Source organism: Myotis nattereri, assembly GCF_964212035.1.
Source record: "Myotis nattereri genome assembly, chromosome: 2".
Lineage (NCBI taxonomy): Eukaryota > Metazoa > Chordata > Mammalia > Chiroptera > Vespertilionidae > Myotis > Myotis nattereri.
The window spans coordinates 207,769,228-207,791,717 of NC_138076.1; the positions used below are offsets into that span (position 1 = coordinate 207,769,228).

The following is a 22,490-nucleotide window of genomic DNA, read 5'->3' on the forward strand; positions in this document are numbered from 1 at the left end:
CAGACTTCAGAAGTAGTAACATCCTGCTTCCGGAGGCACCACCTCCCAGACAAGTAATAACATCCTGTCCTGCCTAGTTGGCTCAGTGGATACAGCTATGGCCCTCGGACTAAAAAGTCCCGGGTTCAATTCCGGTCAAGGTCCTGTACCTGGGTTGCAGGTTTGATCCCCAGCCCTGGTCGGGGTGCAGGTGGGAGGCAACCAATCGATGTGTCTCTCACATCAATGTTTCTCTCACTGTCCCTTCACTCTCTCTAAAAAAATCAATGGAAAAATATTGTCAGGTGAGGATGAACAACAACAAAAAAGTAATAGCACCCAGTTACTGAGAAAGTCAAGATGGCAGCTCCTCAAAGATTAACCGGAGGCTGACATCACGATTCAGCACTTCTCCGCATGCCCCCCAAATTCAAAGCAGGGTCTCGAAGAGATACCTGTCCACTCATGTTCACGGCAGCATCACTCACAACAGCCAAAGGTGGAAGCTACCCAGGTGTCCATCGGTGGGTGAACGGATAAGAACTCTGTCACACACACGATGGAGTATTACTCACCCCGAAAAGGCCATTCTGACAGGCTACCGCATGGAGGAACCTCGAGGACAATATGCTTACCTGTAATGTCGTCACAAAAGACAAATGCTCTCTGACTCCACCTGTGAGGCACCGGGGTAGACAAGTTCACAGACAGGAAGTAGTCAGGGGCTGGGAGGGGAGGGGAGGAGACCTGGAGTGCTCCATGGGGACAGATTTCCAGTTTTGCAAAACAAACAGTTCTGAGGATGGAGGGTGGTGATGGCTGCACAATGTGAATGGACACAATGCCGCCGAACTGTGCCCTGCAAAAAGGCTGAGGGTGTATTTTGGAGCGCATCCTATCACGACTTTCTCAACATTTAATTCACCTTAAGAAGCCCAGCCCTTATAGGAAAGAAATAGCAGCATTGAGCCCTTTACACCCTGGGAAGCATTGTCACCCCCGCAATTCTAACTCTCGCAGGGCCTGCGAGGAAAACATGTATCACACCTTCCCAAACAGAAAACCAGTTCCCACGGGGTGACATGCTGGCCCTTGGAGGGAGGAAGCTGCTGGTCTGGTTCCTGTTTCGTTGTGTTTTGGACCATAAACCATTTCCCTACAGCAACAGAAGTCCTGAAAGTGTCATTTTCTGCCCTAAACGCTCCCTCTTGGCTCCAGATTTGTCAGAAAACGTCCGCACCTCAGCCCTGGCCGGGCAGCTGTAGGTTAGTGTCGTCCTGACACGCCAAGGTTGGGGTTTGGTCCCCGGTCAGGGCACGTCCGGTCAGGGCACGTGCAAGAGTCAACCAATGAATGCATAAATACGTGGAACAACAAATTCATGTTTCTCTTTCACTCTCTCTCCCTGCCTCTGTCTCTAAAATCAAACAATAAATAAAAATTTTTAAAAAAAGAAAGAAACTTCCACACCCGTTGGTCAGGTTGCAATGAGGTGGTGAACCGGAAACCCAACCCAGGAACGTCCGATGTGAGTGAATCAGGCAGCCCGGAAACCGCATTACTGAAAAGTAGGACAACCCCCCCAGTCCTATGGGGCCTGGCCCCACCTCCCTCCCAGGGCACCTCCTGCTGCTCCCTCCCTAGGGAGGAAGTGCGCCTGCTCAGGGGCTCGACTGGTCAAAATGTCCTGTCCAGCCCGGCCAGCTTGGCTCAGTGGTTGAGCATTGACCTATGAACCAGGAGGTCAAGGTTCAAATCCCTGTCAGGGAACAAGCCCCCTTTGGGGGGCATATATATATCACACATTAAAAAAAAAAAAAAAGAGAATGTCCTGCCCTGGCCGGTTTGGCTCAGTGGATAGAGCATGGCCTGCAGACTGAGGGGTCCTTGGTTTGATTCTCACCAAGGGCACATACCCAGGTTGCAGGCTCGATTCCGGTATGGGGCGTGCAGGAGGCGGCCAATCAATGATTCTCTCTCATCATTGATGCTTCTCTCTCTTCCTCTGAAATCAATAAAAATACATATATATAAAGAATGTCCTGCCCAGAGGCTCCCAGCTGTCCTTAGCAGCCCTGCTGGCCAGTGGCCCAGGCTCATGGCTGGAGTCCACACCTCGCGTCAAGTGGGTGCCATCTCCCTTCTCTGAGGAAAACCTTTGCTCCCTCCCCCTTTTGCAACTGCGGGGACACTGGTCTCCTTACTTCCCTTGTCCTCCTGGTGAGCAAGGGCCTGGTTTATTTACGCTCCGCCTTTGTTAAAAGAATGAATGACTGAGCCCAGCTTTGACAGTCCCCTGAAGGGCCTCGTGCTCCAACACCTTCAGGCCCACCCACCAAGTCCCCATTCCTACTCCCAGGGCGCTTGGGCGCCCTCCATAGGGCAGACTCTGCACTGTCTGATGACTAAGGAAGCCCACGAAACTTAGTACCTGTCTCTTCCTTGAGCCAGCTCAGTGTCAAGCACATAGCAGGCGCTCAATAACTAATGACCTAAGGCTTAAAGGAGACACTCCTAGCTTCCTTGGCCCGGGCCCAGCCTGCCTCTCTCTCTTTTTCTGCATGGCTGCCGCCCACCCAGGCCCGCCCCCAGCACGCTGCCCTGCTGGCAGCTTCCAGGATGCAGCACGCAGGTGCCCGCTGCACAAACACAGCACAGTGCCTCCAGCCCCCGCTGCGCACAGACTCCACAGACACAGGCTCATAGCACATGGACTCTTTATTGTGACGCTCAGTGGAAACCTCTGGAACCAGCTTCCTGTAGTGGTGACAGCTGCAGCACATGCTAAGGCACTTTTACTCTAGAAAAAGGGTGGGGTGCGAGTTCATTCACTCCTTTGTGACAGCAACTGGGACCTGAATTCAGAGCTTTGGAGGCATATGTAGCTTTTACACAGCTTCATGATTTGTGGACTTTGTTTCTTTAAAAAAACACCTTCTTTGCCATAAGTAAGTCTAAATGCAGCATATACATAACAGTTAGGAATACAGGGAATCAGCAACCAGTGCAGACCAGTGTAGGACACGCTCCTCTTCCAAACAGGCTCCAAAGGAAGGCAGTGACGAAGACCAGGGGCTTTACCATTTATTAAAGGGGAAGAAAACCTTTTACTTTTCTCCTTTCAAAAACATCTGTGCAGATGGTGGGTTTCTCAATGCGACCGAGTCAACGGTGCCGATCAACGACCCTCGGGCCCAGTCCTGGAGTAGGTCAAGGTCGTGTGGGAGGGTCACTGGCCCCGTCTGATGCCCTGGCTGTCAGATCTGGGACAGTCCCTTAACCATTAAATATATTTGGTCCCCAAGAGTGTTGGGAGAAGCCACTGCTGGCCTTTCCAGCTTGCCCCTAGGCCCTGTCTGCGGGCCCCCGGCCTGGCTGTGGCAGGGCAGGCTGCCCTCCGCAAAGGAGGGGAAGGGGTCATCATTGCACTTGAGACGTTCTAGAATCAGGAAGGGGACAGTGCACTGCCCAGTGGGGGTGGGGAGGAACGATGCCCCCTCCCCCAGCATTCTGTGCCCTGCACAGAGGTGGCGACCCTGGGCCTGCTCTGGCCGAACCACCCAGAGCCCACGGCAGGGGGCCGGTGGCAGAGGGTGTGAGGTCACCGCGTGTGATTGCCAACAGCAAAGAAGGGGGTGGGGAAGAGCTGGTGGCAGAGGGGGTAAGGTGACGATTCTTCTGGGGTGTTGGGCTATCAAAACTCCTTAGTCTGAAGAAAAATAGATTCGTAGAAAACTCTCTTGCCCGTCCCCGGCGGCTGCCCTTCCGGCCTCACCACCTTGCGCTTTTGGCAAGAGGAGGCTGAAGACCTGCAGGCCACTCTGTCCCCAGCCAGGGGCCCGGGGCCCTGACTCTTTGGTATCAGATTCTCGGGGTGGGAGGGAGGGTGGGGAAGCGAGGGCAGGCGAGGGGAGGGCGGCAGCAGAGAAGCCAGAGGCCCTCACAGGCGGGGCAGGGGGAGGCACAGGCCTGAGGTCCCCTGGCCTGGTGACAGGGGCTGGGGTCACGGTCACAGCAGTCCCAAGGAGGTGAGGGGTGCTGCGGGGGCTAGAAAGGGGAGGCGGAGTCATCCGTTGGTCGTTCGGTCTGTCTGTCTGTCCTTCTGGGGCAGAAGGCAGAGAGGTTATTCGGCAGCTTTGGCCTCTGCCCCATCGGCTTTGCCGTCCACCTCGTCGTCCGAGCACTCCCCAGTGCCTTTCCGCGCCATCCGGCGGGGCACAACAAATGGCAGGTCCCCGCGCCTGCAGGCAGAGGCAGAGGGTCAGAGACACCACAGCGACCCCTAGAGGCAAATGGGCGCCTAACATCCCACAGGAGAAGCAATGCTGGCCTCTGGGGCCATGGCCTCCACACAGGCCAGGCCGGCTCTCAGGGAGCAGGTGGTTAAAGTGGAAGCAAAACCCACCAGGAAATCAGGACGGATGACAAGGGGGAAAGGCACTAGAAGAGATGGAGTCGCCTTCTGCAACATGCCTCCCTTTCCTCAAACTTAGTATAAAACAGAGATGGAGATACAGGAACACAGTGTGGGAAGCCCAGCACCTTCCTCCCACCTCGTGTAAGAAAGTAGTATTCAATTAATAAAAAGCAGTGCCCAATGCTGACTAAAGGTCGGCTCTGGTGGACTGCATGCGTGAAAAAGGACTGCCGTGAACAGCAGGCAGCGGAGACTGGGGAGAGGCCTCCCGCAGCCCCTTCAGCCTTGAAGGCTCGCTCTTCCTCCAGGAGCGAGAGGCCCTCTGTCCTGCAGGTGTGGTGAGAGGGCAGCAGCTGCGTTCAGCAAGCGCTCACGGCACCGAGCACGGGCCGGACCCGCAGCTGCCTCGCACCTTCTAGTTCCAAACGCCCAGCATGGGACCCTGCCGCCGGATTGGGAGCGGCCGCGGGAGCAGACTTTGCAGATGGGATGGAGCAAGTGACCTAGACTTCAATGCCCATCCACAAGGCGGGGCCAGAGCCCAGAGGGCAAGCAGAACCCGGGGCAGGGCCCTGACGCCGCTTTCTCGGCCTCCAGGGCTGTGCTCATTCACTTGCGAAAGCAGAAATGACGGGAAGGGGCCGGGGAGGCAGGGCTCACCTGAGCTTGTTCTTGAGGGAGCTGACCTCCCGGTTCATGGCGTCCGCGGTCTCGGTGGCGTCCTCCAGCTCGCGCTGCAGCTTCCTGCGGGAGGCGTTGGCCCGCTGGGCCTCCTCCTCGGCCTCCTCCAGCTGCCGCTTGAGCTGCTTCAGGCGGGTGGACGCCTTGTCAGCCTGTGGGGATGTGTGGCCAGTGGCCATGGTTAGGCGTCCTGGGCGAGTGTGGCCTGTACGGCCTCTGGCCAGCCCACCGCTCTGCCCACAAACACACCTGGTCCTTGAACTGCTCGGCGTTCCTGCGCTCATCATCCACCTGCAGCAACACGTCCTTCAGCTTCTTCTCGGCCCGGCGCACCTGCTTGCAGGCCGCCTGGCGCTCCCTGCCAGGCACAGACAGTGCGGCTTAGGGGGACACCCTCCTTCAGGGGGTCCGGCCACACCACAGGGTGGACCACCCACTCCTGGCCTCACTGCTACTTCCCCCCAGGGAGGCCTTGGTGCTAAGGCAGCCCCTCTTCACTGGACACCCACTGTGAGCCTTGGCTTCTGGGAGGCACTTAAATTGGCCCCATTTCAGAGATGGGGAAACCGGGCCTCCGAGAAGAAAAGGGACACATCTCAGAGCATATGTGGCCCTAGGAAAAGGGAAAATTGAGATTGGGGACCCAGTGGGACCCCCACTACCTCCCAACAAGTCTCTGCCTTGCTGAGCCCAGACTGTGCCCAGGTGGTTGTGAATGTCTACCTCTCTCTGAGGCAGCCTAACAGACAGCCACACCCTCAACTTCAGAGGTGGGCCAAGGGCTCCTCAAGCTCTTCAGGCCCCAGGGAAACGGAGGAGAGCCCGTCGGGAGGGGGAGATGAGCTGCAGGGACAGGACGCTGGTTCCTGACTACACCCAGAGGGGCCTGAAGCTTGCTCAGGTGACGGGAGAGGGAGACCTACTTCGTCTCGTTGTCCAGCTGCTCCTCCAGCTGCGCGATCTTGGCCTCCAGGGCAGTGATGGAGGCCTTGTACTTGGACTTGACTGTGCCCTCCATCTCCTGCAGCTTCACCTTGAGCTCCTTGTTCTGGCGCTCCATCTGCTGCCTGGCGTTCTCGTTCTTCTGGGCGTGGCTGCGCTCGAGGTTCAGGTCTGTGTTGATCTGATCGATCTGTGGGAAGAAGGGCTCGTGAATGGAGGGAGGCTGGGGGCAGACCCCACAGATCCCCTTATAACACCAGGTCCCCCAAACTTAGCAGGGCCAGGACATGCTCCCCTAAAAAATCAGGAAGCTGCCGGCTTGGCCGAGGTGGCACTCAGGACCCACAGCCCGAGCGCGGGGCGGTGCCGAGGGAGTGCCCAGGCAGCCCAGCCCTGCCCACCTGCAGGTTGGCCTTCTTCAGCCTGTCGTTCACCAGCTCCGTGTTGCCCTGCTCCTCCTCCAGCTCCTCCTCCAGCTGGGCGATGCGAGCCTCCAGGCGCCGCTTCTCCTCCAACGCCAGGGCTCTGGGGAGGCCGGGGAGGAGTGAGAAGGGGCCAGTCCCAGAGGGGGTGAACCCCCCACAACACCCACCTTTACTTAGTGGCTCACTCACCCTTTGCCACTGCTGTTGGCAATCTCGTCGGCCAGCTCGTCCCGCTCCTGCTGGGCCTGACGCTTGGCACGCTCTGCAGCTGCCAGTTCCTGCCACGAGAACCCAGAGTGTGACCCGCTGGCAGCCCGCTGCCCTGAAAGGCCACCCCTTCCCTTCCTGGTCCTCTGCAGTGCCATCCTCCCCAAGACCCTGGCGCCCCCTCTAACCCCCTTCTGGGCCTGCCTCCTCCATGAGGTCCTTTCTCATGAGCCCCTCTGGCTCACAGGCCCGAGTCCACCCTCAGAGGTCACATGTGAGGCACCACAAGTTTAAAAAGCACCCCGCTCCCTGCCATCTAAGTGCTCGGGAGTAGGCCTAGAGCCAGCGATGTAGCGGAAAATAAGAAACCGTGTGGCCTAATGGGGCATGCTGGTCCCTCTTCATCCTGGGTAGACCAGATACCAGGAGGGACGAGCTAGAGATGTGACTTAGGACCCGGGTGTGAGGGCTCTGAAAGCCAGGTGGAGGAGAGGGGATTGACGCCCAGGGTGAGGGGCCATGGACAAAGGCCCTCATGTGACCATGGAGGGAAGGATCCCACCCAGGCCCAGGCAGAGCAGTCAATTAGCAAGAGCGGACGAGGACCTGCCTGCATGCCTGGCCCCCACTGCAGAAGACTGCCCAGACCCTGAGGAATCTATGTGCCTCATGTGTGATAGACAAGGGTTACTCGGCCCACAAGCCTCTGGGCAGGACCTCTCTTAGCCACGAGGCCATTCACAGTGAGAGGTGGAGGTTACAAACTGAAATCCTGCAGGGAATTCTTTCATAAAGACCCAGCCCAACTAAATCCTGGAGTTCCCCTGGCTTATTTTCAACCCTGACCAACAAGAGCCCAGTGGAGGCCCTGCACTGCCACCTGCTGGCCAGAGACCCAGATCGACCCTTTGGCCCTGATCACCTCCTGCAGCTGAATCATCTCGGCCTCCATGCTCTTCAGCTTCTTCTCGTTCTCCTTGGCCTGCGCCAGGATCTCCTCGCGGGAGGCCCGCGTGTCATCCAGCTCACGCATGTAGTCCTTCATCTGGGCCTGTGGGGGGAGGAGACGCTTGGTACCTCCACCCTGACCCCAGTGGCCACTCATGTCCTGCCCACCCCACCTCCCACCTCCCACCCCCCATCCCCTCCAAGGGACAACCACCAACAACAGCACCTTGTGGCTGCCCTTTTCCTTGACACCACAGGGAACAAGCTTAACTGAAAGGGCAAACAGTAACCAAAGACAAAATGTTCCTTCACCCGGCGCCATTTTATACTTATTGACCGCCAGGATCTACGCAGCATACCCTGGGCTGCGTCCGTCACCGTGTCCATAGGACCCTCGTGGCTCGTGTTTCACTTCCTACAACTGCCTGTTGGCTTGAATCCTGTGCTCCGGCCCCATCCCCCCCTGCCCCCCCCCCCCCCCCGACACCTGCTACTCTGCCAGGTTATCCCGACCACACACAGGAGCACATTTCCTTTCTCTTCGCCTGCCGTCTGTTTTAATCCTACAGATCGTGGTCAAGTAGCTTTCAGATTGTTTGTTCCCACTCAACCGCTGGGCCTGAGTCCCCGTCTGTGAGACAGGCTGAGGGCACCAAGACCTTCCTAGGACAGGGGAAGGCGGCACATCCGCATTCACGGGCCACCCCACTAGCCTCCCAGCCCCACGCTGATCCCAGCACCACCGTGTGCAGCCAGATCTGCTGTGGTCGGGCCTGACCTCACCTGCAGCTTCCGCAGCTGTTTGATGGCTTCATCGCGGTTCTTATTGGCCGAGTCGATGTGGGCCTCCAGGTCCTTCAGGTCCAGCTCCAGCTTCTTCCGAGCGGCCACTGCCAGTGAGCGCTGCTTCCTCTCGTCTTCCAGCTCTGCCTCCATCTCCCGCACCTGGGGGGGATGCCGACAGCTCGAGGCCAGACCCACACACAGACCCTAGGCCAGCTCTGAGCCCAGGTGGGTTTGGCCTAGCTCTGTGGATCCATGGGGCTCAGGGGCCATAATCATGATATGATCACTCATTCCCCCACTTCCCCAGGACAGAGGACTGGAAGACATGGCCAGGGAGCCTTCCACCATCCAGGCATAGGAAGGAGAGAGGGGACATCTGCTGGAAACCCGGCGGGGTGGGGGATTCCATGCCCACCTCTGCCCAGAGGCCAAGAAGGCCCTGACCCTGGAGGAGGAGGGCCATACGCACCTGTCTGACCAGCTGCTTCTTCTTCTCCTCGTTCTGCTCGTCCCGGCCCTGCAGGTCCCGTTCGAACTGGGCCTTCATGGCCTGCAGGTTCACCTCCAGCCGCAGCTTGGCATCCTCGGTGGCCTGAAGCTCATCCTCCAGCTCCTCCAGCTGGGTCTTCATCTCCTCCACCTGCTGCTCCAGGGCCCGCTTAGACTTCTCCAGCTCGTGCACCTGCCACCGAGGGCACCCGAGTCAGGAGCAGAGGGACAAGAGGTCCCCGAGGCTCAGTGTCCGATCCCCCACTAATCCTCGGTGCTGCCCCACACAGCCCACGCGGCCCCTCCCGGTACTCACACTCTTGCCCACGTCGTCCTTGGAGCTCATGAGGTCCTCCATCTCCGTGCGGAACTGCTTGTTGAGCCGCTCCAGCTCTGCCTTCTGCTCCATGGCCTCCTCCAGGGCCCGGGCCAGCGACAGCGCCTTGGTCTCCTTCTCCCGGGCCTCCGCCTCTGCCCTGTCACGCTCCTCCGCATACTTGGCAGAGACGGTCTTCTCCTCCGCCAGGAGCTGGGAAAGAGACGGGCGCCATGAGACTCGAGCAACGGGCCCTTAGAAAGAGCTCAGAACCTGCGGACCCCAGGCAGGTAGCACGTGCAGACTGGAGGAAGGTCCAGCGCTGGCTCGGAGGGGAGGGGCACCAGGAAGAGCAAGCACAAGCTGCTGCCTGGGCAGCCCAGCTGCCTCCCAGGGTGACAGGCACTGTCCCGTGTGTAACCGATGAGGGCACAGATCGCCTCTGCCAGCAGGATTTAGGTCCTCGTTTTGTCACTGACTAATGGTTCTCTGTCCCACAGCTCCCTCCATAAGAACCACAGGAAACATGGCCGCTCAGGCCTGGGAAGGCTTTGCTCTCCTGAACGACCTGAAGGGTGTGACTCTGGCTGCTGTGGCCTCGCCCAAGGACGTGAGTTTAAATCCCCCTGGTGCCCATTCTCCACGTGGGCCTACCCTTGCTGAGCCTTATTTTCCCACCTTCCCATTCCCTTTGCCCCGTCCCTCATTTCGCCCATGGACCTATTTCTTAAAGGACCAGCGAGTAAGCGCTTTAGACTTTGCAGGCTGTGTGTGCGTAGCCACTGCCTGCCTCTGTGCTGATAGCAGGAAAGCAGCCAGAGATGCCAGACGAAGCGGCCTGGCTGAGCGCAATGCGCCCTCTGCCCCAGCGGCATGAGGCCGGGGAGCTGAGCCCTGATTTCTCCCACTTTCTATCCCAGCCCACGGTCTGCCCGCTATATGCTGCCTCAGGTCCTTTAGAACGAGGAAGAGGCATGAACACATGCATTAAAAAATCGGTTCGTTATAGAAAATGTGAAAAACATAAGAAACCAGAAAGCGGGAAAGTCACTCCTATCAAACGAAGATGCCCTGCTCCGAGCACTTTCCCTTTTTTGTTATTAATTCTCACCCGAGGATATTTTTTCCATTGATTTTTAGAAAGAGTGGAAGGGAGGGGGCGAGACATGGAAAGAGAAACATCAATGTGAGAGAGACACATCAACTGGCTGCCTCCCGCACACGCCCCTACGGTGGGCCTGGGCCGAGGCTGAGCCTGCACCTGAGGTACGTGCCCTTGACCGGAATCATGACCTTTCCGTCTGCAGGCCACCGCGCTAGCCACTGAGCCAAGCCGGCCAGGGCCAAGCCCGTTCTCGCCAGGCCCCTCAACAAGTGGAAAGCCACACCTCTGAGCGCCTGCTGCTAGTGAGGGGATCCCAGCGCTCCCTCGGTGTCCGCGGCCGAGGCCGAAGCCCTAGTGTTTGCAGAAGGAAACGAGGAGCAGGCGGACGGCACACACCTGGTCAAACTTCTTCTGCTTCTTCTCCAGGTTGGAGACGCTCTGCCGCTGGTGGTCCAGGTCCACGAGCAGGTCGTCCAGCTCCTGCTGCAGCCGCGTCTTGGTCTTCTCCAGCTTGTCGTAGGCCGCCACCTTCTCCTCGTAGCGCTGGCTCAAGCCCTCCAGGTCCTTCTGCAGCTTCCTCTTGGCTTCCTCGGCAGTCTCCAGGCACCCCACACCATCATCCATCTTCTTCCTCATGTCGGTCACCTGGGCAGAAGCAAGGAGTAAGGAGACACCCAAGACGGCACCTGTGCCCGAGCCGGCTGGGACTGGCCTGCTACCTCATGAATGGAGGCCAGGAAGCCACCCGTTATGGAGCCCTCCCTCTTCCACCGGCAAGAGAAGCCGAGTTTCTGCAGAGAGTGTCTGCCGTGGACATGGAGTGGAGCGCAGGCCAGCTCTGCGGGGCCTCTCCACTGTGACCTACCCCTTACAAGGGCTCACCCAGAGGCGAGCATCCTCGTCACCTGCCCCAGGCAGCAGGGCCAGTGCCCTCTGGGGAATTGGTGTGCGGGAGCCAGGAGGACCCAGACACCGTCCTGCAGCCTCCTCCTTGCACCTGGACACAGAGCTGCCATCATACGCACGTGCTGGCCACTCTTCCCCCCAGACCACGGAGCGGACCGCGCACCCATGCTGAGCTCAGGGCAGGCCTCCCGACCGGGCACATTTAAGTCCCAAGACAGGACCTAGAACAGGGCTCTTGATCGGGTTTGGGTGTGGGTCCTCTGACAGTCTAGAGCAGACTACGAACTCCTGGGGACCCTGGGCTAAGAGCCCTGGGCTGGAGAGGGCAGGAGCTCCCTGAGGAAGGGCACCCAGCACTGGCAGCCTGGGTGGCCCAGTGGACCAGCAGACAGGGCCTCCTGCGGGGGAGCTGGCACCGAACCTGGGCCTGGAGGGTGGCCATCTGCTTCTCCAGGTTCCGCTTGGCCTCCTCCTCCTCCTCCAGCTGCTCCTTCAGGGAGTTCTTCTCGTCTTCCACCTGCTTCAGCTTGGTGCTCAGGCTCAGCTTCTGCCGGTTCTCCTCCTGCAGTAGCTCCTACACGAGGACAAGAGGGGCGCGGGGTCAGGAGGGACAGCGTCAGAGCCGCGCAGCCCACACACCCCTGGCAGGGGAGCAGCTGGTCCCTCGGACTCAGGGCACGGCCGGGAAACCCTGCTGGGGAGCCAGAAGGACCCAGAGGTGTGGCAGGTGATGACATGTAGGCACTGCATCCTCCCAGGAAAGGCCCAGCTGCAGAGACCTGCCGCCACCCTCACCTGTGTGTCCTGCAGCTGGGACTCCAGGGTGGAGAAGTCCTTGGTGAGCTTGCTGGACTTGCTGTCAGACTGGGTGAGGAGGCCCGTCACATTGTCCAGTTCAACCTGCAGGGACGGTGGAGACAAAGGCATGAGGCTGACCAGGCCTGCCCCAGCTCCGTGCTCTCAGGCTAAGCTGAACCAGAAGCCTCGCCAAGGAGCCAGTTTGAAGCAAGAAAAAGAGCAGGAGCCTGGAGAACTGGGCCCGGCCGAGGAGCTGCCGAAGGGACACTGCCCAGGCCCAGGTCCCGGCGGCGTCCTCACCTGCAGCTTGGTGACCCTGTCGGCCAGCTCCGTGCGCACGCGCTCTCCGTCGTTGAACTTCACCTGCAGCTCCTGCAGCTGTGCCTCCACTTTCTTCCGCTTGTGCTCTGAGTCCCCTTTGCCCTGCAGCAGGGCCTTCACCTCGTTGGCCAGCTCTCCTCGCTCACTCTCCAGGGTCTGCTTGGCCTTCTCAAGGTTGGCTTTCACCTGGTAGGGAAGGAAGCAAAGGTGTGAGAGGGACATCACCCACGCCCTGTCACGAGGCTGGTCTTTCTAGTACCATCGGGAGAACCGCTGCCTCTGCTGGAAAATGATGTTGGGTAAGTTTGGGAGGTGACCTGCTTGCCAGCGCCCGGACTCAGAAGGCTCACACTTGATCAGTACTCATCACTCAGCCGGTGTGTGACACCCGTGTGTGACACCAGCACGTGTCCTCGTCTCTGAGGCCTCAGCTTCTCCACCTCTAAACCAACCCCTGCCCAGCCTCCCTCACGGGGAGAGGGAATGTTAACGTGTAAGACGCTGTCACTGCTGATATGATGGCGTTAGTGATGATATTACAGAATGAAGGAGATTATAACTGTTCACAGTTAGACATCCAGTAAAGCCTCTTTCAAATTTGATGTTCAAAGTAATGATGTAATGTTCTTCCAAAAAATAAAGTGGAGTTTACAGAACAAACATGACAATCCCATTCTAGTCTGCACCATGCTGGCCACAGGGTCCTGGGCAAGTCATTAACTCCAACTGTCACATGAACGTATAAGACAGGCCTATCATTACCTCCTTTACAGAGGGGGAAACTGAGGCATGGGGGTAACTATCTGCCGAAGTCACACAACCGCAGAGGGCCGGAGCTGAACTCTGACCTCTGACCCTGGCAGTCTAGCTGGGGAGCTGCTCTGTCCCACAGGACTGGCCCAGAGAGGCAGCCAGTCTCCAGGAGGACCCGCCCCTGAAAGGTGCCAGACCCCCCAGCTGAAGTCACGGAGCCCGTCCCTGGGGAAGCCCACGCACCCGCTTTGTCTGCTCCAGCTGCTCGGCCAGCTCCTCCACGGCCTGTGAGTGCTTCTGCCTCATCTCCTGGATCTGGGCCTCATGGGTCTTGGCCTCTTCCTCGAGGGTCTTCTTCAGGATATTCACTTCCTGTTCACGTTTGGACCTGGAGAGAAATGCCCTCAGAATGGAGGCCAGGGAGCCTGGAGCGGGGCTGCCCCTGGGGCCAGCCAGTGCACTGGGTCTCCCGCCCCAGCTGTCCATCCTCTACAGGCATAGGCACTGCACAGGCTTCCGTACCCTTCAGCCTTAAAGCCCAGCCTGTCTCACCCACACTTCAAGCCAGGTTCTTGAATAGGGCTTTGGTAGAGAAGATACTGAGGAAGCTACAGCTTCCACACTCTGTGTATTCACACCCACTCTGTGTGTATTCACACACACTCTGTATAGTCACAGGCCTGGGAACCACCCCTTCCAGGCCTCGGCCTCCTTTCCCGTCTGTGGCTTGGCCAGTCTGCCCCATGGCACACCTGAGCTCCTGCTGGGCAGCCGTAGAATCCAGGGTGTCCTCCAACTCTGTCTTCAGAGCCTCCAGCTCTTCCCCAAGGTCCCGCTTCTGCTTCTCAGCTTTATTCCGAGAAGCACGCTCTGACTCCAGGTCTTCCTGCAGTTCAGAGATCTGAGATTCCAGCTCACGGATCTTCTTCAGGGCCATGTTCTTCTGGGTGGCTTCTTCCTCCACTCTGCCAAAGAAACCAACACCAAGATGAGGCCATTTCACCTTTAAGGAGCAGAGTTTGCAGATAAGGCTTTAGAGAAAAGCAGCCAAAGCCACTTGTGGCAGCCTGAGTCCTGGCCCTTAGGAGCCTCACTCAGCAAAAACAGTATCTGAAGCACACCATGCCAAAGAGTTAAGGGCAATGCCACTTTGAGGACGGAAAAAACCTCAGAGAAATCATTTCATTTTCCAAACTGAATTCTAGTGCTTTCAACATAAAGAGAAGTTCAAATATTAAATAAATAAAGAAATAAATCGCTACAGTCCATGAAGACTGCAAAACAATAAAAATACAAATGTGCCACAGATTTTAGGTGATAATGATGTATCAATGTAGGTTCATCGACTGTAACATATGTATACCACTCTGGTGTAGGATGCTGATTGTGGGAGAAGACTGTGTGTGTGTGTGTATGTGTGTGTGTGTGTGTGTGTGTTGTGGGGGTGGTGGTGGAGAGTATCAAAATTCTCTATACTGCTGGTTCAATTTTGTCGTGAGCTTAAAACTGCTCTAAGAAATAGTCTATTTTTTTAAAAAGCATGCCTATAGTCAATGGCTTGGTGATAGTATGGATGACTTTTGGGGATTACAAACAAACAAACGACAGGAAATGTTTTGTTGTGAACTGGTTTCCACGACAACAGCAGAGCAAGCACTCACAGCTCACTGAGGCACCAAGGCCCATAGCAGGCAGCCGCAGGAAGTGCTGGCTCTGGCCCCCTGGTGGCTGACACTGGCTCACCTGGCCAGGGCAGCCTGGACCTCCTCCTCTTTCTTGGCCAGCTGCATCTTGAGCTCGGCGATCTGAGCCTGGAGCTCGGCGATCTGGTCGCTGAGGTCCGTGGAGTCTCCCTCCAGCTTCCGGCGGGTCTTCTCCAGCTCCTGACGCTGCTTCTCCTCTCTTCGGAGGCGCTCTGAGAAGGAAGAACGGGGAGAAGCCGACAAAGCCCTTAGTGGCCATAGACCTTGCTGTCTTGGTTTTTAATTCCTTTTTTAAAATATATTTTTATTGATTTCAGAGAGGAAGACAGAGGGGAAGAGAGATAGAAACATCAATGATGAGAGAGAATCCTGCATGCCTCACACTGGGGATCAAGCCGGCAACCTACACATGTGCCCTGACTGGGAATGGAACCGTGACCCCTGGTTCATAGGTCATGCTCTACCACTGAGCCACGCCGGGTGGGCTATTTTTACTTCTTACGTAAACACTGCATATTATAAAACACATATGAGGATTAAAGGGTCACAATACAGACACTCATACCAACTCTAGGATGAAGGAAAGAACATCATCCATGATTTCCCCTATCACCCGAGTCCACTCCTCTCAAGGGGGAGGAGCAAGTGGTCCACAGACAGCCACAGTTCTGCAGGTCCACCCCATTCTCCTCACCACAGATCCCCAGGGCACAGGGAGACAAGAACACGATCTGTCACTCTGTCCCAAGACAAGCAAGGACCTTGTGATATGGGTCTAGCATTGAATAGCACACACAGCGTGTCCACAGCATTAGGCCCTTTAGTTCTCACAAATGCCCTTTCACTGTGTCCCCTTGGAGGTGAGTAAAACTAAAGCTCATGGAGATGAAGTGAGAGGCACAAGATGACACAGCCAGGAAGCGCAGGCTGGGTAGGGGTGGAGGAGGTCTACCTAGAGCCTCTTAGGAAGTCTCCAAAGCTGGTGAAAGCCATGGTGCACGATAGAAATGCCAGGGCTTTACCCTGAACGCTCCTCACTTAGGGGTAGCTCCCTCCCAACCACACAGCACCGGTGCCTGCTGGTCCAGAGTCCCATCGGGACCAGATGCTGGACCCTAGATATTGAGGGCAATGTGTGGCTGGCTGCTGCGGACCGAGCCTCACCCATGTAGAGTGGGCATGACACCAGCCTGGCGCTCCTGCTCCCGGCAGTGACGCCCGGCCTGGCCCTGAGTGGTGGATGCCTCGGGTTCCTGCCCATCACCCTCTTACCCTCCAGGTCGGTGATCATGGCCTCGTGTTTGTTCTTGAGCTTGGCGAGGCTCTTCGATTTCTCCTCCTCTTCCGTGAGGTTGGTGGTGAACTCGGCTATTCTGTCTTCCAACAGCTTCTTCTCCTGTGGGGTTGGGGGTGCAGAGTGTGAGGAGGTGCAATGTGAGGAGGTGCAGTGTGTGTGAGGGTGTGTAGTGTGCGTGAGGGTGTGCAGTGAGTGAGGAGGTGCAGTGTGTGTGGAGGTGCAGTGTATGAGGTGTGTAGTGTGCGTGAGGGTGTGCAGTGTGTGTGAGGGTGTGCAGTGTGTGTGGAGGTGCAGTGTGTGTGGAGGTGCAGTGTATGAGGGTGTGTAGTGTGCGTGAGGGTGCGCAGTGTGTGTGAGGGTGCGCAGTGTGTGAGGGTGCGCAGTGTGTGAGGGTGCGCAGTGTGTGAGGGTGCGCAATGTGTGTGAGGGTGCGCAGTGTGTGTGAGGGTGCGCAGTGTGTGAGGGTGCGCAGTGTGTGAGGGTGCGCAGTGTGTGAGGGTGTGCAGTGTGTGTGGGAGGGTGCACAGTGTGTAAGGTGCACAGTGTGTGTGAGGGTGCGCAGTGTGTGAGGGTGCGCAGTGTGTGAGGGTGCGCAGTGTGTGAGGGTGCGCAGTGTGTGTGGGAGGGTGCGCAGTGTGTGAGGGTGCGCAGTGTGTGTGGAGGTGCAGTGTGTGTGGAGGTGCAGTGTATGAGGGTGTGTAGTGTGCGTGAGGGTGCGCAGTGTGTGTGAGGGTGCGCAGTGTGTGAGGGTGCGCAGTGTGTGAGGGTGCGCAGTGTGTGAGGGTGCGCAGTGTGTGTGGGAGGGTGCACAGTGTGTAAGGTGCACAGTGTGTGTGAGGGTGCGCAGTGTGTGAGGGTGCGCAGTGTGTGAGGGTGCGCAGTGTGTGAGGGTGCGCAGTGTGTGTGTGAGAGTGCGCAGTGTGTGTGTGAGGGTGCGCAGTGTGTGAGGGTGCGCAGTGTGTGAGGGTGCGCAGTGTGTGAGGGTGCGCAGTGTGTGAGGGAGTGTGCAGTGCGTGTGTGAGGGTGCGCAGTGTGTGAGGGTGCGCAGTGTGTGAGGGAGCGCAGTGTGTGTGTGAGGGAGTGTGCAGTGTGTGTGTGAGGGAGTGTGCAGTGTGTGTGTGAGGGAGTGTGCAGTGTGTGTGTGAGGGTGCGCAGTGTGTGAGGGAGTGTGCAGTGTGTGTGTGAGGGTGCGCGGTGCGTGAGGGTGCGCGGTGCGTGAGGGTGCGCGGTGCGTGAGGGTGTGCAGTGTGTGGGTGCGCAGTGTGTGGGTGCGCAGTGTGTGAGGGTGCGCAGTGTGTGGGTGCGCAGTGTGTGAGGGTGCGCAGTGTGTGAGGGTGCGCAGTGTGTGTGTGAGGAGGTGCAGTGTGTGAGGGTGCGCAGTGTGTGAGGGAGTGTGCAGTGTGTGTGTGAGGGAGTGTGCAGTGTGTGTGTGAGGGTGCGCGGTGTGTGAGGGTGCGCGGTGTGTGAGGGTGCGCGGTGTGTGAGGGTGCGCGGTGTGTGAGGGTGCGCGGTGTGAGGGTGCGCGGTGTGTGAGGGTGCGCGGTGTGTGAGGGTGCGCGGTGTGTGAGGGTGCGCGGTGTGTGAGGGTGCGCAGTGTGTGTGTGAGGGTGCGCAGTGTGTGTGTGAGGGTGCGCAGTGTGTGAGGGTGCGCAGTGTGTGTGTGAGGGTGCGCAGTGTGTGTGTGAGGGTGCGCAGTGTGTGTGTGAGGGTGCGCAGTGTGTGAGGGTGCGCAGTGTGTGTGTGAGGGAGTGTGCAGTGTGTGTGTGAGGGTGCGCAGTGTGTGAGGGTGCGCAGTGTGTGAGGGTGCGCAGTGTGTGAGGGTGCGCAGTGTGTGAGGGAGGTGCAGTGTGTGCGTGAGGGTGCGCGGTGCGTGAGGGTGCGCGGTGCGTGAGGGTGCGCGGTGCGTGAGGGTGCGCTGTGTGAGGAGGTGCAGTGTGTGTGTGAGGAGGTGCAGTGTGTGAGGGTGCGCAGTGTGTGAGGGTGTGCAGTGTGTGAGGGTGCGCTGTGTGAGGGTGTGCAGTGTGTGTGTGAGGAGGTGCAGTGTGTGAGGGTGCGCAGTGTGTGAGGGTGCGCAGTGTGTGAGGGTGCGCAGTGTGTGAGGAGGTGCAGTGTGTGTGTGAGGAGGTGCAGTGTGTGAGGGTGCGCAGTGTGTGAGGGTGTGCAGTGTGTGAGGGTGCGCTGTGTGAGGGTGTGCAGTGTGTGTGTGAGGAGGTGCAGTGTGTGAGGGTGTGCAGTGTGTGAGGGTGCGCAGTGTGTGAGGGTGCGCAGTGTGTGTGTGAGGAGGTGCAGTGTGTGAGGGTGCGCAGTGTGTGAGGGTGCGCAGTGTGTGAGGGAGCGCAGTGTGTGTGTGAGGGAGTGTGCAGTGTGTGTGTGAGGGAGTGTGCAGTGTGTGTGTGAGGGAGTGTGCAGTGTGTGTGTGAGGGTGCGCAGTGTGTGAGGGTGCGCAGTGTGTGAGGGTGCGCAGTGTGTGTGTGAGGGTGCGCAGTGTGTGTGTGAGGGTGCGCAGTGTGTGTGTGAGGGTGCGCAGTGTGTGAGGGTGCGCAGTGTGTGAGGGTGCGCAGTGTGTGTGTGAGGGTGCGCAGTGTGTGTGTGAGGGTGCGCAGTGTGTGAGGGTGCGCAGTGTGTGAGGGTGCGCAGTGTGTGAGGGAGTGTGCAGTGCGTGTGTGAGGGTGCGCAGTGTGTGAGGGTGCGCAGTGTGTGAGGGAGTGTGCAGTGTGTGTGTGAGGGAGTGTGCAGTGTGTGTGTGAGGGTGCGCAGTGTGTGAGGGTGCGCAGTGTGTGAGGGTGCGCAGTGTGTGAGGGTGCGCAGTGTGTGAGGGAGGTGCAGTGTGTGCGAGGGTGCGCGGTGCGTGAGGGTGCGCGGTGCGTGAGGGTGCGCTGTGTGAGGGTGCGCAGTGTGTGTGTGAGGAGGTGCAGTGTGTGAGGGTGCACAGTGTGTGAGGGTGCGCAGTGTGTGAGGGTGTGCAGTGTGTGAGGGTGCGCTGTGTGAGGGTGTGCAGTGTGTGTGTGAGGAGGTGCAGTGTGTGAGGGTGCGCAGTGTGTGAGGGTGCGCAGTGTGTGAGGGTGCGCAGTGTGTGTGTGAGGAGGTGCAGTGTGTGAGGGTGCGCAGTGTGTGAGGGTGCGCTGTGTGAGGGTGCGCAGTGTGTGTGTGAGGAGGTGCAGTGTGTGGGTGCGCAGTGTGTGAGGGTGCGCAGTGTGTGTGTGAGGAGGTGCAGTGTGTGAGGGTGCGCAGTGTGTGAGGGTGCGCAGTGTGTGAGGGTGCGCAGTGTGTGTGTGAGGAGGTGCAGTGTGTGGGTGCGCAGTGTGTGAGGGTGCGCTGTGTGAGGGTGCGCAGTGTGTGTGTGAGGAGGTGCAGCGTGTGAGGGTGCGCAGTGTGTGAGGGTGCGCAGTGTGTGAGGGTGTGCAGTGTGTGAGGGTGCGCAGTGTGTGTGTGAGGGTGCACAGTGTGTGTGAGGGTGCGCAGTGTGTGTGAGGGTGCGCAGTGTGTGAGGGTGCGCAGTGTGTGAGGGTGCGCAGTGTGTGAGGGTGCGCAGTGTGTGAGGGTGTGCAGTGTGTGTGTGGAGGTGCAGTGTGTGTGATGAGGAGCAGTGTGTGAGGGTGCGCAGTGTGTGAGGGTGCGCAGTGTGTGAGGGTGCGCTGTGTGAGGGTGTGCAGTGTGTGAGGGTGTGCAGTGTGTGAGGGTGCGCAGTGTGTGAGGGTGGTCAGAGCTTAGTGTTGGCTGAGCACAGACACTAGGTCTCTTCAAAGTATGCCTCGTCCAGAAGTTTAGGACGGAATGGAAGGACAAGGACTTAAACATTCCACTCATTAGGACTCCTTGGATCAAAGAGGTCACTTTGCAAGGTCACTACCTCCCTTTAAAGAGCCGGATAAGCTTCCCTGATTGACAAACGTGGGTACCCAAGCTCTTCTTGGATTTTCCCTTGGGGCCCAGGTAAGCAAGGCTTCCGGGCGGCAGGGTGAGGGAATTCAGGCACCGCCTTCCCCAGGCCCCGTGCCTGTCCACTGGGCGGCTGTGACCTCCCACCTCCTCATGCCCCAAAGTGCCCTAGGCTGCTCCCCTCATGGATCCATGGGGTGGCCACCCCTGGAGTCCTGATCTCCGTAGGGTCTCCCCACAGCAGCACAGCCGCCGTAATAGATACAGGCCGTCACTCAGCACGAGCATCTGGCCCCTGCGTCAGAGCTGCGGGCAGGCATCCTGCCACTCTGACTCCCCCCAGCCCTCGGGACCGAGGAGGGCATTCTGACCGTGCCCCTCCTTCTCCTCTAGCTCGCTCTCCAGCTTCGATCTGCTCATCAGCGGACAGGGACCCAACTTGGTTCTCAAAAGAAACAGTCCCCACCTGGAGAAGGCTACGGAGAAGCACTCACACCTCAATGCCCAGCCACCGAGGGCCCAGACCGCCCCGGAGACTAATGTGCAATGTCACGCCGATGGTTCAGCTCTACCAAGTCAGGAGCTTATGAGGAGCTTTTCTGAGAAGAAATGTCAAACCTGTCCCTTGGGAACCATCCCTTCAAATATGACCCTGGCACCCGGGGGCCAGGGGCACCCACGAGGGGGCACAGGAAGGATCTGCTCCTGAGCAGACGCCGCGGTGCTGCAGACGGCAGAGGGGAGGGGAGGCTGTGGCCTGGGCCTGGCCCGCCCTCCACAGCCCGCATCCCGCCCGCGAGGCCTCACCTTGGCCAGCTTGCAGTTCTGGTCTTCCAGGATGATCTGGTCTTCCTCCAGCTTCTTCAGCTTCGCCTCGGTGGTCACCTTCTCCAGCTGCAGCTTCTGGCGGGCGCTCTCCTCCTCCTCCAGCTGCTCCTCCAGCTCCTGTCACAAAGCCAAGGGGCGTGAGGAGGGTGGGCCACACAAGCCCGTGGGGTGGCTGAGACGTGGCCCACCCACACGTGGGGTCACACAGTTAAGACTGGGGCATGCAGACAAGAAGCCTGGTCCAGTCATGGGGTCGCTTGTTCTGAGGTGCTTCCCTTGGCAAGCTCCCCGCCGTGAGGACGTGGCAGAGGGCAGAGCAGATCGCCCTCTGCTCCTCAGAGCGGCCGGCGCGGGACTGGGCCGGGAAATAAAACTGACTTTGTGCTCAGTTGGGCGGCACATGGAGAGCTGAGACACACATTTGAGAAACTGCCCCAAAGAGAAAGCCCCTCAAAGATTGTCCCAAGTTGACAAAAGGGGAGGATCGGCCCACCATGGCACTTCCATTTCCGTGTTCTCTCCAGTTCCCGCGTCACGGCTCCTCACGGCACCCTGTCCCCTCCTCCCCGTGCCTGGTGTCCAGGGGGGCGGAGCTGGGTTACCTGGATGTTTTGCTGCATTTTCTTCTTCTCCGCCTGCAGGTGCTGGCAGCGCTCCTCCTCCTCCTCCACCCTGGCCTCCAGGTCATGGCAAATCTCCTCCAGCTCCTGCTTCTTGGCCGTCAGGCGGGCCCGGAGCTCCTCGGCTTCGGCACACAGCTCCGTTTCAGCCTGCAGCTGCTCCTGCAGCTGCAACTTCTCTGCCATGAGCTGCAAACAACATGTGCAGAATGCAAGTTCCTTCAGCCTGCTCAAGCCGCTCCAGGGCAGACGCTCCCTAGCTCAGGCTTCCAGAGGGAGGACCGTGCTGACAAGAGCAGTTTCCATCTTGGAAGTGCTAAGTTCCCAGCCACTTTCTAACTATCACGTCCTCCATCCTTTACCACTATGACAGGAGCTGCACACCAAGATTAAGTGCTGCAGCTGGGCCTCAAACCCAACACTCATGAGCTTTCCATCCCATTGGGCAGCCCCTCTACATCACATAACCCTGAATGAAGTCTACAGAGAGATCGACCGTTTCCTAGGGAAACATCTCCTTGAACGTGCCTCTCCTGCAGAGGGCCAGCAGGTGGCAGCACTGGGACCAGCTGCACTGTCTGAGCGGGTCCACAGACACTCACCTGGGACTGCAGGGTCTCCATCTCCGTGAGCCTGTTCTCCGCAGCCAGCTGCTTCTCTCGGACCTTCACCAGCTCCTCCTCCTTGGCCATCATCTCCTCCTCCTGGCGGCTGACCTGCAGCAGCGGCTTGACCTAGGAGAGGAGATGGAGACAGACATGCTCAGCTGAAGACGTCTGTCCGGACAACAGCCATGAGGCTATCCCCTCACCCGCAGAAATGTGAGGGGTAACCAGGCACGCTGTGGGTACACACAGGGGCAATCTTTCTGGAAACCAATTTGGTGGGAGGGCAGTGCCCAAGACACGTGTGGCCGTGGCAGGTGGGCTTTCCATCGTGGAAGCTGCTGTGTGAGCCACTCTAGGCCGGCCTGTCAGCAGGCCATGGCCATCCACACCGGACAAGCACCACAGCTCACATGCCCCGGACCCCATGGGCAGGGCCACCCTGGAGTCATGCTGCCAGGCATGGGGGAGGCAAAGGCAAAACG

General features: G+C 58.6%; 1 protein-coding gene across 1 annotated transcript in view; it reads right to left on the minus strand.

Moving 5' to 3' along the window:
• Nucleotides 1-2,680: 2,680 nt before the first annotated feature.
• The window catches only part of MYH9 (myosin heavy chain 9), an 89,787-nt gene continuing 69,977 nt past the window's right edge, over nucleotides 2,681-22,490 (minus strand). Inside the window, exons 21-41 of the mRNA XM_081084770.1 lie at nucleotides 22,003-22,134; nucleotides 21,383-21,589; nucleotides 20,760-20,897; nucleotides 16,049-16,172; nucleotides 14,817-14,988; nucleotides 13,826-14,038; nucleotides 13,317-13,461; nucleotides 12,300-12,506; nucleotides 11,997-12,101; nucleotides 11,623-11,775; nucleotides 10,692-10,940; nucleotides 9,191-9,403; nucleotides 8,855-9,067; nucleotides 8,383-8,544; nucleotides 7,574-7,702; nucleotides 6,634-6,722; nucleotides 6,421-6,544; nucleotides 6,001-6,209; nucleotides 5,327-5,435; nucleotides 5,057-5,229; nucleotides 2,681-4,220 (exon numbers count right to left, since the gene is read on the minus strand). Coding sequence (XP_080940896.1) covers nucleotides 4,103-4,220; nucleotides 5,057-5,229; nucleotides 5,327-5,435; nucleotides 6,001-6,209; nucleotides 6,421-6,544; nucleotides 6,634-6,722; nucleotides 7,574-7,702; nucleotides 8,383-8,544; nucleotides 8,855-9,067; nucleotides 9,191-9,403; nucleotides 10,692-10,940; nucleotides 11,623-11,775; nucleotides 11,997-12,101; nucleotides 12,300-12,506; nucleotides 13,317-13,461; nucleotides 13,826-14,038; nucleotides 14,817-14,988; nucleotides 16,049-16,172; nucleotides 20,760-20,897; nucleotides 21,383-21,589; nucleotides 22,003-22,134 — 3,384 coding nt within the window. The 3' untranslated portion in view covers nucleotides 2,681-4,102. The remainder of the gene's footprint in view (nucleotides 4,221-5,056; nucleotides 5,230-5,326; nucleotides 5,436-6,000; nucleotides 6,210-6,420; nucleotides 6,545-6,633; nucleotides 6,723-7,573; nucleotides 7,703-8,382; nucleotides 8,545-8,854; nucleotides 9,068-9,190; nucleotides 9,404-10,691; nucleotides 10,941-11,622; nucleotides 11,776-11,996; nucleotides 12,102-12,299; nucleotides 12,507-13,316; nucleotides 13,462-13,825; nucleotides 14,039-14,816; nucleotides 14,989-16,048; nucleotides 16,173-20,759; nucleotides 20,898-21,382; nucleotides 21,590-22,002; nucleotides 22,135-22,490) is intronic.